General features: G+C 41.7%; 1 protein-coding gene across 2 annotated transcripts; it reads right to left on the bottom strand.

Annotated features, from left to right (window-relative positions):
• Positions 1-3,610: 3,610 nt before the first annotated feature.
• Positions 3,611-8,111, bottom strand: LOC118381388 (mediator of RNA polymerase II transcription subunit 7-like). 2 transcript variants are annotated; one of them, XM_035768339.2, is made up of 2 exons: positions 7,961-8,111; positions 3,611-7,425 (listed from the first exon to the last, which is right to left on the bottom strand). In XM_035768339.2, the coding sequence occupies exon 2, from the start codon at positions 7,414-7,416 to the stop codon at positions 6,667-6,669; it is 750 nt and encodes a 249-aa protein (XP_035624232.1). In that variant the 5' UTR covers positions 7,417-7,425; positions 7,961-8,111; the 3' UTR covers positions 3,611-6,666. The 2 variants fall into 2 exon arrangements, with proteins under 2 accessions (XP_035624232.1, XP_035624225.1); XM_035768332.2 differs by lacking the exon at positions 7,961-8,111 and adding an exon at positions 7,677-7,954.
• Positions 8,112-17,957: the final 9,846 nt, after the last annotated feature.

Consider the following 17,957-nt stretch of genomic DNA (forward strand, 5'->3'; position numbering starts at 1 on the left):
TTGAACTGTAGTGTACCTATATTGATTTATATATATACACAGTACCAGTCAAAAGTTTTGACACACCTACTGATTCTAGGGTATTTCTTTATTTTGTAGAATAATAGTGAAAACATCAAAACTATTAAATAAAACATATGGAATCATGTAGTAACCAAAAAAGTGTTACACAAATCAAAATATACTGTATATTCTTCAAAGTAGCCTCTCTTTGCCTTGATGACAGCTTTGCACACTCTTGGCATTGTCTCAACCAGCTTCACCTGGAATGCTTTTCCAAAAGTCTTGAAGGAGTTCCCACATATGCTGAGCACTTGTTGACTGCTTTTCTTTCACTCAGCGGTCCAACTCACCCCAAACCATCTCAATTGGGTTCAGGTCAGGTGATTGTGGAAGCCAGGTCATCTGATGCAGCACTCCATCACTCTCCTTCTTGGTCAAATAGCCCTTACACAAGCTGGAGTTGTATTGGGTCATTGTCCTGTTGAAAAACATGATAGTCCCACAATGCGCAAATCAGATGGGATGGCGTATAGCTGCAGAATGCTGTGTTATCCATGTTGGTTAAGTGTGCCTTGAATTCAGTGTCACCAGCAAAGCAACCCCACACCATCACACCTCCACCTCCGTGCTCCACGGTGGGAACAACACATGCGGAGATTACCCATTTACCTAATCTGCGTCGCACAAAGACACAGTGGTTGGAACCAAAAATCTCACATTTGGACTCATCAGACAAAAATACATATTTCCACCGGTCTAATGTCCAATGCTCGTGTTTCTTGGTCCAAGCAAGTCTCTTCTTCTTCTTGGTATCCTTTAGTAGTGGTTTCCTTTCAGCAATTTGACCATGAAGACCTGATTCACGCAGTCTCTTCTGAACAGTTAATGTTGAGATGTGTCTGTTACTTGAACACTGTCAAGCATTTATTTGGGCTGCAATCTGTGGTGCAGTTAACTCTAATGAACTTGTCCTCTGCAGCAGAGGTAACTCTGGACCATTTCCTATGGTGGTTCTCATGAGAGCTAGTTTCATCATAGCGCTTGGTGGTTTTTGCGACTGCACATGAAGAAACTTTCAAAGTTCTTGAAATTTGCCAGATTGACTGACCTTCATGTCTTAAAGTAATGATGGACTGATGTTTTTCTTTGGTTATTTGAGTTGTTCTTGCCATAATATGGAATCTGTCTTTTACCAAATAGGGATATCTTCTGTATACCACCCCTACCTTGTCACAACACAACTGATTGGCTCAAACACATTAGGAAGGAAATAAATTCCACAAATGAACTTTTAACGGGGCATACCTGTTCATTGAAATGCATTCCGGGTGACTACCTCATGAAGCTGGTTGAGAAAATGCCAAGAGTGTGCAAAGCTGTCATCAAGGCAAAGGGTTGCTACTTTGAAGAATCTCAATTTTAAAATATATTTGGATTTGTTTAACACTGTTTTGGTTACTACATGATTCAATGTGTTATTTCATAGTTTTGATGTCCTCACTATTATTCTGCAATTCAGAAAATTGTAAAAAATAAAGAAAAACCCTTGAATGAGTAGGTGTGTCCAAACTTTTGCAAAAATAGGTTTACAAAGAATATATATATATATATATCACATTTACATACGTTTTTAGACCCTTTACTCAATACTTTGTTGAAACACCTTTGGCAGGGATTACAGCATTGAGTCTTCTTGGGTATAACACTACAAACTTGGTACACCTGTATTTGGGGAGTTTCTCCCATTCTTCTCTGCAGATCCTCTCAAGCTCTGTCAGGTTGGATGGTGAGCGTTGCTGCACAGCTATTTTCAGGTCTCTCCAGACATATTCAATCGGGTTCAAGTCCGGGCTCTGGCTGGTTCACTCAAGGACATTTAGAGACTTGTCCCGAAGCCACTCCTGCGTTGTCTTAGCTGTATGCTTAGGGTCGTTTTTCTGTTGGAAGGTTTACCTGGCACCACGCCGTCAGAGTGCCTAACTCCTCTCTGTAGGCCATCTCAACGTTATTGGGAATCAGGCCTACTACTGTTGTGTCGTCAGCGAACTTGATGGAGATGGAACTGTGAGGCCTTGCTGTCGTGGGCATACAGGAGGGGGCTGAGGACACACCTTTGTTTGGCCCCCAGGGTGAGGATCAGTGTGGAGGAGGTCATGTTACCTACCTTCACCACCTGTCCCAGACATAGAGGAGAGCTGGGACGAGTGGAAAGCTGGGACAAAAAAATTAACGAGGCGAAAGTAATTAACAGATCAATTTTCTCAGATAACACAGAAGCTAGAATGACATATTGAAGTCCAGCATGTTACTACGTTTTGTTTTCATTAATGTGGATGATATAGCCCATTTTCACTGCACCAGTTTAAACTAGCCAGAGATAGTTTTGAGGAGATGGGATACTCCATTGGAATCGTATTAATGGCCATTGTCTACGTTGCCCATGCGTCTTCAATTGGCCACACGGTGCATTATGGCCTATTCTGGGACAAGGTGAGCTCTCCTTTAAGTAGTGAATGGGCGTCAATTGGGCGCTAGCTCAAAAACCCAACATTAGCATGAATATCATGAACCAGAAGTACATTACAAATCTTTTCAGAGATTTGAGATAAATCTCTGTGATATTCTATAGGTTTGTAAAAGTGATATTACATACTTTCAAGGACAATAGGAAGGTTTCTGAACATTTGTCACGTTCAAAACAACTGGTCGACAGTCTGAGGCATAAAATGGTTCATGTAAGGGTTAAGGTAAGAGGTAGGTGTTAGGTTTACTCACTGGACAAATGTGGAATAGACGTTGAATTGACATCTGAGCCCAGTGGGTAGGGAAGGGACGTCCCAAAGCTCATTTTAGTTTTCATGAATTCTTACGATATAGCCTATTTTGACTTTGCCTGTGGTAACTAGTGGAAACCCCATCTTCTCCCACTGTCAGCCACTGGGCTTCCTCTCATTACCACATATGGTGGTGAATGAAAATGCCAACCCGAAGCTTCAGATTTATACGTCCAATGAAACATCTGTCTGTGTTAACGAGGCAACACTCCATCTTAACTCCTCCTCCACATTTACTGGATTGGTTGAACAGTGCAGAAGAGAACCTCCCCTGACAGGTTTTTTTCTTCTTTTCAAGACGTCTGTGCCAGGGTTTGTCACAAATCACCACAGCCACAAAGCCAAAATTGGGCTATTGTCAAAATTCATGAAAAATAAAATTGGTTTCGATCTTAATTTAAGGTAACGGTTAGTAAGAAGGTTAGCAGTGTGGTTAAGGTTAGGTTGAAAACCTGGGATGCTGGTGAGGGGAGGACGGCTCATAATAATGCGCAAATGGAATGGCATGTATTTGATACCATTCTACTGATACCGCTCCGGCCATTACCATGAGCCTGTCCTCCCCAATTAAGGTGCCACCAACCTCCTGTGATTTAAAATGTAATAAGAGAAATGATAGAAACAGGCGCAGTTTATGACTTTGCAGCTGTGACAACCCAACGACCTGTGCGGTTGCCAGAGGATCTTTTGTTTCTTTAACGCCTGCTAGGTTAGTCCATGCACCGCCTTCACACAATCTGGATTTGTCCAAATAATCAACGGCACAAACCCCAAACAGGAACAACTGCTGCTTGTAATCACATCATTCTATGTGAGCCTTGACATGTTCACACCGTTTCATCTGTCCATGAGTGATTGTGCAACAACAAACATATTAGATGATTACTACAGCCTTCCTTTAAACCCAACAAACATACGTCTTTTATAACAGCAGGGCAGGCTAAATTGGCATCCCCATATAACCCAAATCAAATTGTATTTGTCACATGCGCCGAATACAAAAGGCGTAGATCTTACAGTGAAATGCTTACTTACAAGCCCTTAACCAACAATACAGTTTTAAGAAAAAAATGTGTTAAAAGTATTTACTAAAATAAACTGAAATAAAATAACAAATAATTAAGGCGCAACAATAAAATAATAGTAGCACGCCTACATACAGGGGCACCAGTTCCATGTACAGTTCTTCAGCTAGCTCCCCCTCCTCGTCCTACAATAGTCTAAATAAAGCTGTAAACTCTCTGACCTTTCCCCCTTTGTTTGCCATGGCACAGGAAACACACATTATGTATGTCAGGGTTAGCCTAATTAGGGTTTAATCCCTGTTCCATCACAACACCTTTCCAGTTTTGGGGTAAATCTCTGGGCGTGTGTCTCTGGCCAAGATAAGGGTTGTGTTTTAAATGGCACCCTATGTTGTTTATTTAACCTTTTATTTAACTAGGCAAGTCAGTTAAGAACAAATACTTATTTACAATGACGGCCTACCCCTGCCAAACCCTGACCCGGATGACGCTAGGCCAATTGTGCGCCGCCCTATGGGAATCCCAATCACGGGATTCAGCCTGGAATCAAATCAGGGTCTGTAATGACACCTCTAGCACTGAGATGCAGTGACTTAGACTGTTGCGCCACTCGAGAGCTATTCCCTATATTTAGCACTACATTTGACCAGGGCTCTGCACTATGTAGGGAATATGGGATCTGGTCAAAAGTAGTGCACTATGCCATTTGGGACGCAAAAAAGGGATTGGAGCCATCCCTACAACATGCAGGTAGGTAGGCCAATAAGGCCATTTATTTAAAGACCGACATATCTAAACATAGTCAATCTGATGATAGGACACCCAGCCTTTAGCCCAGGTCAGTCGTAACCAACTCTCCTCCTGGAAAGCTGAGCTAGTCTACTTGGTGTGCAGGTTTATGCTCCAGACCAGTGCTAATACAACTGATTTAGCTAATCAATTGGGTTCCTCAGCGCCTTGATTAGCTGAATCTTTGAATCAGGTGTGTTAAAGTAATGTCGGAACAACAGCCTTCCCACCTAGCATCTACAGACCCACATAATGCATCCCCTATGTCTTTCATAGACGGTCTATGATTCTATAGCAACCACTTGAAAATGTAGGCCTCTCCTGACTCGATATCTGGGGCAGTAGTGTTGTTTTGATTGCTCTGCACAAAGACAGGGCCGACTGGTTAGGTAATGTATTGTGCTTTCTGTTTCTGTTGAAATAAAACATGTCTGATGTGACTACAGACTTCACAGACATGTTGAATCAGAGATAGTAGTATCTAGGCTACATTAAATACAGAAAAACAAGGCAATTATTTCCCAACAAGTTCAATAACAAAACATGTTTTCATAACACAGGAATGGAAATTCAGATTCACATTTCACGGGCAGCGGTATATCTGTCCTCATTGATCCAAAACGAACACCACATCAATTCAATGCTTGTATGTATGCCGTAATAAGGGAATTAGAATCATCCTAGGGGTTCAGTGTATCTGTCTGTCTATGGGACTAATGTACTAACATACTCAAATCAGGAGGCTGTTGGGAGGAGCTATAGGAGGACGGGCTCATTGTAATGGCTAGAATGGAATCAATAGAACGGTATCAAACACAAACAAATGGAAACCACGTTTGACTCCATTCCATTAATGCCATTCCACCCATTAGTGTCCTCCTGTATCTCATCCCACCAGCCTCCTCTGACTCACACCTTATCTTACACAACAAAGGCTTGCCTGCAGTACTAGCTCAGCCCATGTTCTATAAGGTTTCAATGTCTTTGTCTGTCACCACCAATGAGCAATCTCACGTTACTGCATGTTTTAGTAGTTACATAGCAGACCTAGTCATACACTATGTAAATGATCACAGTAATCGAATGGGCAAATTCCCATTTCAGAAACAGTGTCTTCTTTAGGGTACAGGGCACTGTGTTGCCAAAAGGTTTGTGATTTACCCACTAAATTGTTGGGAGCATTTACATAGTGAGAGACTATTTCTATACAGTTTACTCTTGCTCAGTCAGCACCATCTACTAAAATGTTTGGGTGTGTACCAGCTCATGCTGTTCACTAGGCTAGGGGAAACTTCATCCCGAAGTGTGTCTGTATGTCACAACACACTAACCTCTGTCTCTCTCCAGCCAAACAGTGACAGAGACTGAGGTAGTGTAGCACGCCTCTGACTGAGACATTAGCTCACATTGCTACAAGTATAAGCTTATATAGCAAGCTGCTACACACAAAGCTTCACAGACTAAACCCTTCGTCTAACAAAGACTGTTGCAGTATCACTGACATGCAATCACATTAGGTTATGACATCAGCAGGACATTACCTAACCAGTCCATTCCTGTGTTATGAAAATGAATCATATAAAATATAATTAATCAATTATGTTACAGGACTTGGAAGTTGCTTTATTAACTTATCAAATTATGAATTTTAAAGAGCATCCAAACGTTAATGATAGCCCAAAACAATTCTGAACAAAGAAGGTGTGTTCTCATTGTCCATGACACTTCATAGTCCATGAAAAATACTATAAAACTGCACAGCGTATGAGATCAGAACTAGATGAAGCATACGACACAATTAAAACAGACCAATAACAGCAATAAAACAAACATACCAAAACAAGAGAAACCTATATTCAGCAAGGTGAATCATTTTGATTCTGAACATTACATATAGAAATATAATGAAGAGGACTCGAATCACAACAGACAATCTGTTTTACAGAACACATTTCTATCTGAACGTTCTTCATCATTGCAGCCTTCTATAGAGACCCCAGCCCTAAATACAAAACTCAGGCAATCTCGTCAATAATACTACACATTGCTGCATCCTTGTCCCATACTCTGTCCTTCTTAGCAGCACCAGCCATGCTTTTGTCCTGTTGTGGTCCAACAGCCATACAGCTAGCCCCAGCCTCCTCCACTTCCATGGGCTCAGTCTTTAGCCTGACGGCCAACCCCAACGCTCCACCACCCCTCGCCCCATCCCCTACCCCACTCGAGGCCTCAGTCTGCAGCAGGTCATCGGGCAGGGAGGCCAGGCATCCCTGGATCATCTCCATGACCCTCTCCAGATGTTTCTGGAACCTCTCTGCAGTCTCCAGGCGCTGTCTCTTCTGCACTTCCATCATCACCCTCAAGGTCTCTCTGGCCTGGTGCGGACGGTACTCATTGATCAGATGGTGCATGTGGACAAACAATAGCTTCAGGTCCTCCAGCTTCTCCTCTCTCTTTATACTGCCAGGGCTCTTGATCAGGATGTCCAGGAGATCCAGGAAATTCACCAGGATGGACATGTTGAGCTTCTTGAGCTCCCGTTTGTGGTGGAACTGCATGGGGTGGAGCCGTTCGATGCCCTGGCTTTCCAGCGGTCGGATGATCAGGTCGTCACACTGGAACTGGTTGCCGAACATCATGTAGGTGTCTCGGATGGGAGGAGGGGGTTTGGGGGCGAGCCCCTTGCGGATGTTCTCGTCAGTGTACTCCTTGATGTACTGCATGGGAGGGGGAGGTAGGGCACTCACCTGCTGTGGTTCACCCATGGTGGAGGCCTGGATAGAGGAAGATGAGATTACATTTATTATAGCCTCCCACATTACTTCATCATCCCACTTTGCCTTTATAGTCGTCTTGTCATTGATAACAAATAAGCTGGGGAAAGAACCTGATGGCTATTATCCTGCTGATTTACAACGAGGATGGCTTACCTCTATATAGACTGTATTATCAAAGATATTTATGACAATTTATAGGGTTTCCCCTATTATTCTGGTAACAGTAGCTAGCTTTGTGAGATACCCACCTTGTTGTCACGCATGCGCGTCTAGCTGGTTAGCTAATTAGCGTAGCTAGAAGTGTGTAACGTTACGTAGGACAGCTTGACTACGTTGTCTAAAGGTAACCTGCTGAGCAAGGGGGACTAATGCGCTAGTTACAAGCCTACAAACGGATTGTGAACAATCTAGCTAGCTACAGTATTTTCAGTTGATTCAGTAAATAGCGAGCTAACGTTAGCGAGCTAACATGCGAGCTTGGCAGACTTGGAAGTCATTTCACAACAAGGAATGATACAAAGGCAAAACATACCTTTCTATCGCGTCATCAATTACTGCATTTAATATAGACTGAATTCGCCACCACAACTAACGGTATTGCTTTTCACAAGAAATTTGTTTGCGCGACTTCGCTTCTCGTTTCCCTTTCATGCCCCTGTCATCCCATCCCATTGGTTGGATTTTTGATTGACATGATTTGTTAGCAGTGCGGATTGGCCAGTTTATCGTCAGTAATGCACGATTTGATTGGTTTTCACAGACTGGCCGCTTCATTTGATGTATTTTGGCAAGTTTCTTTAAGTGTTTCATCCGTAAAGGTTTGTAACAAAGTGGCGTAAGAGAGGTCAAAAGTGCGATGTTCAATCTGACATAAATTAATGTCTCATTGTGATGGTCAACATACAAGTAGGTAACTGCCATAATAAAGGAAACACCAACATAAAGTGTCTTAATGGTCCAATGCAGCTGTTTATTTAAGTGATAATGCCCGATAAGCCGATGTTTGGAGGATTTACTGGCATGGGTGTTTGTCTCCGGCCGGCAAACCCTGATAATATATCCTCCAAACACCGGCTTCGAGGGCATTATCACTTTTACACAACGGGTTACCAACATATTCAAATAATGATTTACATATTTTAATTAAACACGATATTTTATAAATGTATTCATAAAATGTTATCCTTCCACAATATTTAGTCCCGAAACAAATCTAGGGTTTCTACCCAAGCCGGCTGGTCGTTCGTTCTATCGGTTCGGTTGCCTGAGAATCAAACCTGTCGTTACGTCTTTTTTTCCCGGTATAATGAAGCGGGGTTTCACCTGGCCAAGGTTGCCAGGTCCAGTTCATATATCTATCCCAATGACCACTCAAAACTACAGAAAAGTCCTGAAAACTAGCCCACTTTTTTCACAGCAAGAGAGAAGTAGCCATATTTATGCAATAAATCATTTTCCCATAACCTTATCGAGCCAATTAAGAAGGAATATCGTAGTAACTTGTAACGGCGTTAGAAGCAAGATTCGGTTCTCTTCAAAAGACTAACTATTTGGAGCTATGACATGACCCCCAAAAAGGAACTGGAATATATCCTAGAGAAAAGATAATTTGCCTTTATAAACTCCCCAGATCATTTTCTAGCAATGGATCCCGATTTAACCAATTTGACTGCTATGATTAAACAATAAAGCACAAGGGGTACAGTATATGACCAATATACCACGGCTAAGGGCTGTTCTTCTGTATGACCCTACATGGAGTGCCTGGATACAGCCATTGGCTGTGGTATATTGGCCATATACCACAAACACCCGGGTGCTTTATTGCTATTATAAACTGGTTACCAACGTAAAATCGAACAGTAAAACATACATATCATACCACTGGTATATGGTCTGTTCTAAACTGGGTGGTTCGAGCCCTGAATGCTGATTGGCTGACAGCCGTGGTATATCAGACTGTATACCACTGGTATGACAAAGCATTTATTCTTACTGCGCTAATTACGTTGGTAACCAGTTTAAATAAATCCCCTTTGCACATGTGCATGTGCATGACTATTGTATAGATTAATCCGACAGGAGAGTTGGAGTGATGAAAGTTGGTCAGAGGATGTCGAAATCTCACACAATTTTCTGGCAATTGTGCTGTTATTATGTGACAGATGGTAAGACTACAGCCCGTTATAAATGGCCCATTTGCCAGATTGACTTGTCACTTGTCATTTCAATTGGCATAGGCTAGACTAAAATCTGGGTTTATGATTGTAATTCAACTTTGCCATGCAGGTAGCCTATAACCCCTCATAGGCATCTATTTTCAGATAGTCTACAGTAGCCTAGACAAGATGTAGGCAAGATGTAAACTGAACGATTTAGCAGCTTCAAAATAACATACGAATTTATTCAACATGAATAGCGAGGCGATTTTGAGGTAAGAAGTGCCTGTTTCCAAATAGCCTGCTGGAATAGGCTACTGAGGATGTGTTCATAATTTCAAACACTGAATTAAATATTAATATATATGCATTAATATCTATGCATTATCTATACATATTCACTTTACCCCTACCTACATGTACACATTTCCTCGACTAACCTGTACCCCTGCACATTGACTCGGTACCGGTACCTCTTGTTTATAACATCGTTATTGTTAATTTATTGTGTTACTTTTTATTTTATTTTTTACTTTAGTTTATTTAGCAAATATTTTTGTAACTGCATTGCTGGTCTTGTGGGCTTGTAAGTAAGAATTTCACCGTAAGGTGACAGCGGTGGTATATCAGACCGTTTATCTGTTGTATTCGGCGCATGTGACAAATCAAGTGTTATTGTATTTTATTTGATAATACATTTATGAACTGAAAATGCTTGACAACAACAGACAGTGTTTATTGTATTTTGTATTTTTACCTGTAGTCAAATCTGACTACTGTTACCGTCAATCTAATGCGTTTTATCAACTTATCCGCAATAGAGCTTTGATAACTTCCAATTTAATTAACTAAATATTTCCTTTAATATTTAAATAATAACACAAGGCTATAAATAATAAATACACGTAAGTGAGAGGCTATTTAATAAATTGCCCAAGTTAGGCTACACTAGTGGCACAAATGGATTTGCAGTGACTTCAGTGATATCGTCATTTCAACATATGTATTGTATGAAATGGTAGCCTTCAATGACATATACATGAATAGGCTACTTGATGGCCAACAGAGGCAAACGTATCATCATAACTAACATTTCAAATTTCCGCTCGGGCAGCCCCCGAGACCCAAGAACTATGCATGCATAAAACACTTTGCTTGATAACGTTTTCCTAAAACAAAGTCAACATTAGAATGCAGTTTTAAAAACATCTGAGCGAATTTATATAATGCGCTCTGGTGCTTTGTCTCCATTATTTCTTGAATGGTTGGAAATAGGTGGGTGTCACCACAATGACAATCAAAATGGCCTACCACCAACTGCTAAAACAAGGTTCATTAGCTGCCAATAGCTGTAGTGCTCTCTCAACACACACACACACACACACACACACATTCATACACACACACACACACACACACACACACACACACACACACACACACACACACACACACACACACACACACACACACACACACACACACACACACACACACACACGCACACACACACACTCACACACCCGGCCCTCCCCACCACGCACTCACTCAGCAACAGCCAGCCTCACTGCCCGAAAGTCAGCAGCAGGTCACAGTGAAATATATATATTTTTAAGAGAACTCCCATGGCGGCCGCAGTGCAATTTAAAAATAGCGGCAAAACCTGCATCCCGAAGAACCAGCCCAACCTTACATTCAATTCGTGCATATATGTACATCATGTATTTCAGCAGATTTGGTGCGTTTTGTGCATTTTTGTGTGGTTTAATTCTTGAGAAAATACACAAATTTATGTGCTGCTTAATTCGTGCGCAAAGACACGAATTTAACCAGTAGACTCGACAACCATAGACTCGACAACCTATATATATTTTTTTTATGTATATATTTTTTATATATATTTATTTTTTACGTTATGAATATATATATATATATATATATATATATATATATATATATATATATATATATATATATCTATATATATATATATATATTTATATATATATATATATATATATATATATATATACATATGTATGTTTGTGTGTATATACAGTATATATTTTTTTGTTTTGTTTTTGATTGTTGTGAACAATACATTTTCAACATCGTTTTGAAAATAGCACAATTTTACCAGAAAATCACAAACATGGCAACACTGAACCTGGCATATAAAACGTGCTCTCTTGTCAGGACACTGTTGTTCAAAGGAGCTAGCCAACAAAACAGCAAAATTATTTGTTACTTTTTCATTTTTTTTTTACTTATCTATTTTTTTTACTTTACTCTTAATTGTTTTACACTTCTTAAAGCATTGTTGGTTAAGGGCTTGTAAAGTAAGCATTTCACTGTAAGGTCTACAGCTGTTGTATTTGGCGCATGTGACAAATAAAATAAAATAAAATTAAAATAACAAAATAAAAAAACATGATTACTTCAAACTGAAGCTGGAAAGGCTGCAGACCAGTGGCGATTTTAGCATGTAAATCTTGGTGGGGCAAACCCAACATCTTTTGATGCATGCCAGCAAAGCCACAACACAACACAACACATCCCAGCTGCCCACTGCTCTGAGGCTAGAAAACACTGTCACCACCGATAAATCCACTATAATTGAGAATTTCAATAAGCATTTCTCTACGGCTGGCCATGCTTTCCACTTGGCTACCCCTACCCCGGTCAACTGCCCGGCACCCTCCACAGCAACACCCAAAGCCCCCACCAACACCCAAAGCCCCCACCACCAGCTGATTTTCTGAAAGAGCTGCAAAATCTGGACCCCTACAAATCAGCCGGGCTAGACAATCTGGACCCTCTCTTTCTAAAAATATCTGCCGAAATTGTTGCAACCCCTATTACTAGCCTGTTCAACCTCTCTTTTGTATCGTCTGAGATTCCCAAAGATTGGAAAGCTGCCGCGGTCATCCCCCTCTTCAAAGGGGGTGACACTCTAGACCCAAACTGCTACAGACCTATATCTATCCTACCCTGTCTTTCTAAGGTCTTCGAAAGCCAAGTTAACAAATAGATTACTGACCATTTCAAATCCCACCATACCTTCTCCGCTATGCAATCTGGTTTCAGAGCTGGTCATGGGTGCACCTCGGCCACGCTCAAGGTTCTAAAGGACATCATAACCGCCATCGATAAGAGACATTACTGTGCAGCAGTATTCATCGACCTGGCCAAGGATTTCGACTCTGTCAATCACAACATTCTTATTGGCAGACTCAACAGCCTTGGTTTCTCAAATGATTGCCACACTTGGTTTACCAACTACTTCTCTGATAGAGTTCAGTGTGTCAAATCGGAGGGACAGTTGTCCGGTACTCTGACAGTCTCTATGGGTGTGCCACAGGGTTCAATTCTCGGGCCAACTCCCTTTTCTGTATACATCAATAATGTTGCTCTTGCTGCTGGTGATTCTCTGATCCACCTCTACGCAGACAACACCATTCTGTATACTTCTGGCCCCTCCTTGGACACTGTGTTAACTAACCTCCAGACAAGCTTCAATGCCATAAAACTCTCCTTCCGTGGCCTCCAACTGCTCTTAAACGCAAATAAAACTAAATGCATGCAATTCAATCGATCACTGCCCGCACCTGCCCGCCCGTCCAGCATCACTACTCTGGACGGCTCTGACTTAGAATACGTGGACAACTACAAATACCTGGGTGTCTGGTTAGACTGTAAACTCTCCTTCCAGACTCACATTAAGCATCTCCAGTCCAGAATCGGCTTCCTATATCGCAACAAAGCATCCTTCACTCATGTGGCCAAACATACCCTCGTAAAACTGACCATCCTACCAATCCTTGACTTCGGTGATGTCATCTATAAAATAGCCTCCAACACTCTACTCAACAAACTGGATGCAGTCTCTCACAGTATCATCCGTTTTGTCACCAAAGTCCCATACACTACCCACCATTGCGACCTGTACGCTCTCGTTGGTTGGCCCTCGCTTCATACTCGTTGCCAAATCCACTGGTTACAGGTTATCTTCAAAGTCTCTGCTAGGTAAAGCCCGGCCTTATCTCAGCTCACTGGTCACCATAGCAGCACCCACTCGTACCACGCGCTCCAGCAGATATATCTCACTGGTTACCCCCAAAGCCAATTCCTCGTTTGGTCGTCTTTCCTTCCATTTCTCTGCTGCCCCTGACTGGAACGAATTGTAAAAATCTCTGAAGCTGGAGACTCACATCTCCCTCACTAGCTTTAAGCACTAGCTGTCAGAGCAGCTTACAGATCACTGCACCTGTACATAGCCCATCTGTAAACAGCCCATCTGTAAACAGCGGTGACAAACGGTGCCCACAAACTGTTAGGTCCTACATAAAGCTTTTTTTTCCAGCACCATGGAGTGAATCCGTACCACTGCTACACTTCATCAGCAAAGCCTTGTCTGGCAGCGATTCAGCCTCATTTACTGTCTTTTAAAAAAACATAGCTGATATGACTGACTTGCTTAGACAAATGTGATTTCTATTGACAATTGAGATGTACAAACTATGGCATAAGGGGATGATGAACAGATAAGAAGCATTCCGTAATTTCGATTAAGACATTAATGAGTGAGCTAGGACAGACGTAGTCAATATAACTATTTGTTCAGCACTTTTGAAATGTACAGCGACAGAATTCAGAACATGGGCTGTTCTTACAATATTCTCCCTGTAAACCAAGTCAGAACCTTAGGACAAATAAAGGGGGCATATAAGCAGATAATGAAAGCTCTTACAATATTTAATGATTACATTTCTTTAAAACAGGCTATAGGTTACATGTGCACCACCAAATCAGAAAAGTAGGCTAAGTTATGAGGGGGAAAGGGACCAAATTATTATGGTGAGGCACATGGGCTACTAACAGTTTACTAAACAACATACATTTTCTGGATTTATGGAGCTTTCAAGACAATTGGGAATTTGTTTTTTTTTTAAAACAAGGTTGAATCATGACGTCAGTGATCTTCAGGTTGGAGCTTGAGAAAGAGGCCAGAGATCCTGACTTGGAAATCCTGGATGACCGTTCAAAATGTATTTTCCCTGTCAGAGCTCTTTTTTTTCTGTTCCCAGTTGTCTTGAAATCACTGAAGTCTGAGATTCTCCAGTTGTTTTGAATGCGGCGGAAGTCATGTTGGATTGACAGCATGGCCAATGTAGTCAACATTTTCTGGCCCATAGTGTTAAATGTTTATCCTTTTATGCATGGAAAAGAGACACTTAAACCCAGACTCGGACCACACACCCTCTCCACTAGCAGGCTAGTGATGGCTTTGCAACACTTGCAGTTAGCCCTGATTCCTTCCAAACCACTCATTACTGAATTAGTGATATCTAACTTGCTGGATAATGTTTATGTCCAACTTGTTGGGTAATGTTTATGTCCAACTTGTTGGGTATTGTTTATGTCCAACTTGTTGGGTATTGTTTATGTCCAACTTGTTGGGTAATGTTTATGTCCAATGGCCAAAGACCACTGATACGTTTTATCTATCATTTCTCTTCATATGACAAGGATTGAAAATTATTTGCCTGTAGATTGTCAACTTGATTCATGATGATGACTGCTTGTCTTGCTTGCTAGCTAAGAGTTTGTTTGTTTGTTAATGATCATTCCAATCAAAACTACGGTCTATATAAGTTATTTGATGTAATTTTATCTGTGGCCAATGACCTTGAGCCTTCTTGGATGGGCACTTCTAATGAAACTCTATGGCAGCACCCAAGGGGCTTGTATGTTCAAGCTCTCCCAGTAGATTTTGCAGTGACATAGTGTCGCCATGAGTAACAAAACACTGAGCCAATCACAGCTCAACTAGAGAACATTACCAAACCCTACGCTCCGTATTTTCCGCTGGCTGCCCCACCCCCATAGAAAACACTCAGCCAATCACAGCTCAACTAGAGAACATTACCAACTCCTACGCTCCGTATTTTCCGCTGGCTGCCCCACCACCATAGAAAACACTGAGCCAATCACAGCTCAACTAGAGAACATTACCAAACCCTACGCTCCGTATTTTCCGCTGGCTGCCCCACCACCATAGAAAACACTGAGCCAATCACAGCTCAACTAGAGAACATTACCAACCCCTACGCTCCGTATTTTCAGCTGGCTGCCCCACCACCATAGAAAACACTGAGCCAATCACAGCTCAACTAGAGAACATTACCAACTCCTACGCTCCGTATTTTCAGCTGGCTGCCCCACCACCATAGAAAACACTGAGCCAATCACAGCTCAACTAGAGAACATTACCAACTCCTACGCTCCGTATTTTCAGCTGGCTGCCCCACCACCATAGAAAACACTGAGCTAGCCTGAAACGCCTGCATTTTGCAACTGCCTTACTCAAGAAAGCAAAAAAAGAGACCATGTTTGTATTCTGCTTTATTAACTCAATGATTATTTGTTTTTACATTATTTGCAAACTGATATGCGACACGTATTAATGCCAAAATTACATGCAAAACAGGCAACCCAAAAATATATATATTTCTTTAGCTAAACAGGTGGGGCTTGAAACAGATGGGGCTCTGATATATAGACCAATGATAGATGATAGATGAGTTTATTAGTCAGATGCACAGGGTCGCAGATGTAATCGCAGGGTGCAGTGAAATTCATATTCGCCGAGCTCCAACAGTGTGGGTAGGAAGTCTGAAGGGCATGAGTGGGACAGGTTGAGCAGGTGGCTGCCTCGTAGCTTTTCAGCAGCCTGATGGTCTGGGGGTAGAAGCTATTGGCCAGTCTGACAGTTTTTGCCATGATGCTCCTATACTGGCTGCGCCTGAGTGATGGAAGCAGGGACTGGAGCAGGGGATGGGTTGAGTGAAAGAGTCTGACTGAGGAACAAAGGAAAAAGCTGCGCTATCGTAAATACAGTATCTTATGCATTATAAATTATTTACTCTGAGCTGCGCTTCAGTAGGTTGGTGGTAGATTGAAGGCCGTGTTGCCAAACCGAGTCCTTTGTCCTTTGAAGAATGTCTCTGGTTGTCTATTGGATAAGTTGTAGTAACGTTGTTGGGTGATAGACTGGATACTCTGTCTGTTCCTTCCTAACCCTCGTTGCATCTGCTGTTGCTAACTCAATGGCTAAGAGGTATCACTTCTGTAGTGAATATGATTTTGAATGGTCATCCAACTCGGAATTCCAAGTCAGGAACTCGGGCATCTTTCTAGTGTTCCGACTTCCCAGTTGTCTTGAAAGCACCACCCTACCCTGACTTTGAGAAGGGATTGCATGACGATTAGCTTAGCAAGCGTGACGAATCATGACAATGCGAACTCGATTGGTCAACAGTCTGCTGGGTGGGGTCTTATGTTATACTCCATTGCCCAATTGGATTCCTGTCTCCTCCTTTCTCTAATATCTCTGAGCTGATCTCTGAGTCGGTATGTACTCTCTGGGTTCTTTGGGATGTCCCCCCCTGTAAAATGGTTAATGTAAGGGTTAAGGTTAGGGTTAAGGTAAGGGGTGGTGTTAGGGTTACCCACTGGCCACACACCGGGTTGAATCAACGTTGTTTCCACGTCATTTCAATGCTATTATGTTGAACAAACATGAAAAGGAATTGACTTCTGTGCCCAGTGAGTTGTGTAGGGACGTCCCAAAGCTCATTTTAGTTTTTTATGAACTTTGTGTTTGTGGTAACTAGTGGAAACCACCATCTTCTCCTACTGCCGGCCACTTGGCTTCCTCTCATCACCACATTTGGTGGTGAATGGAAATGCCAACCCGAAGCTTCAGATGTATACATCCAGTGACACATCTGGCTCATTGTTCTATCTGTCTTAACGAGGCAACACTTTTTCCCCTTTTTTTAAAGCTGAACAGGTGCCCTGAATGATGGGTCGCCACTGCTGCAGACTAGCTGCACTTAGTTTTATTTGACCTGTTTTCTATTGATTTGTCTTTGCATATGTCCATAAAAATTATGCAGATTCATAATTTCAACCGGCTGAGAAAAGCTGCCTGCCTGTCTATGCGAAAGCTGGAGATCGAATTTGAATATTGAAATAGTGTTGCAAATGTCAGAGAGACAGACAGCAAGGTTTATACAAATGTCCTCTGTTGAAAATTAAATGTTAGTGCAGATAATTTGAGATAATGTCTAGATGCTTTTTATTGTGGAGATCAAGTTTATAAATTGGCATTTTAACATCTTAGATTCCGCCTGTGGTAATTTGTGGAATAGACCATTAGTTTGGAATAGACCATGTCTGGAATCAGCATTCAGGATTAGACACACCCCTTATATGAATCTCTATATCAAATAATTTCTGGTTAACAATTAAAGACATCTTCCAGAACTTTGGTGAATCCTAAATATTTTTTAAACCTCCTGCTTT

The sequence above is a fragment of the Oncorhynchus keta genome, chromosome 4 (assembly GCF_023373465.1).
Source record: "Oncorhynchus keta strain PuntledgeMale-10-30-2019 chromosome 4, Oket_V2, whole genome shotgun sequence".
Classification (NCBI taxonomy): domain Eukaryota; kingdom Metazoa; phylum Chordata; class Actinopteri; order Salmoniformes; family Salmonidae; genus Oncorhynchus; species Oncorhynchus keta.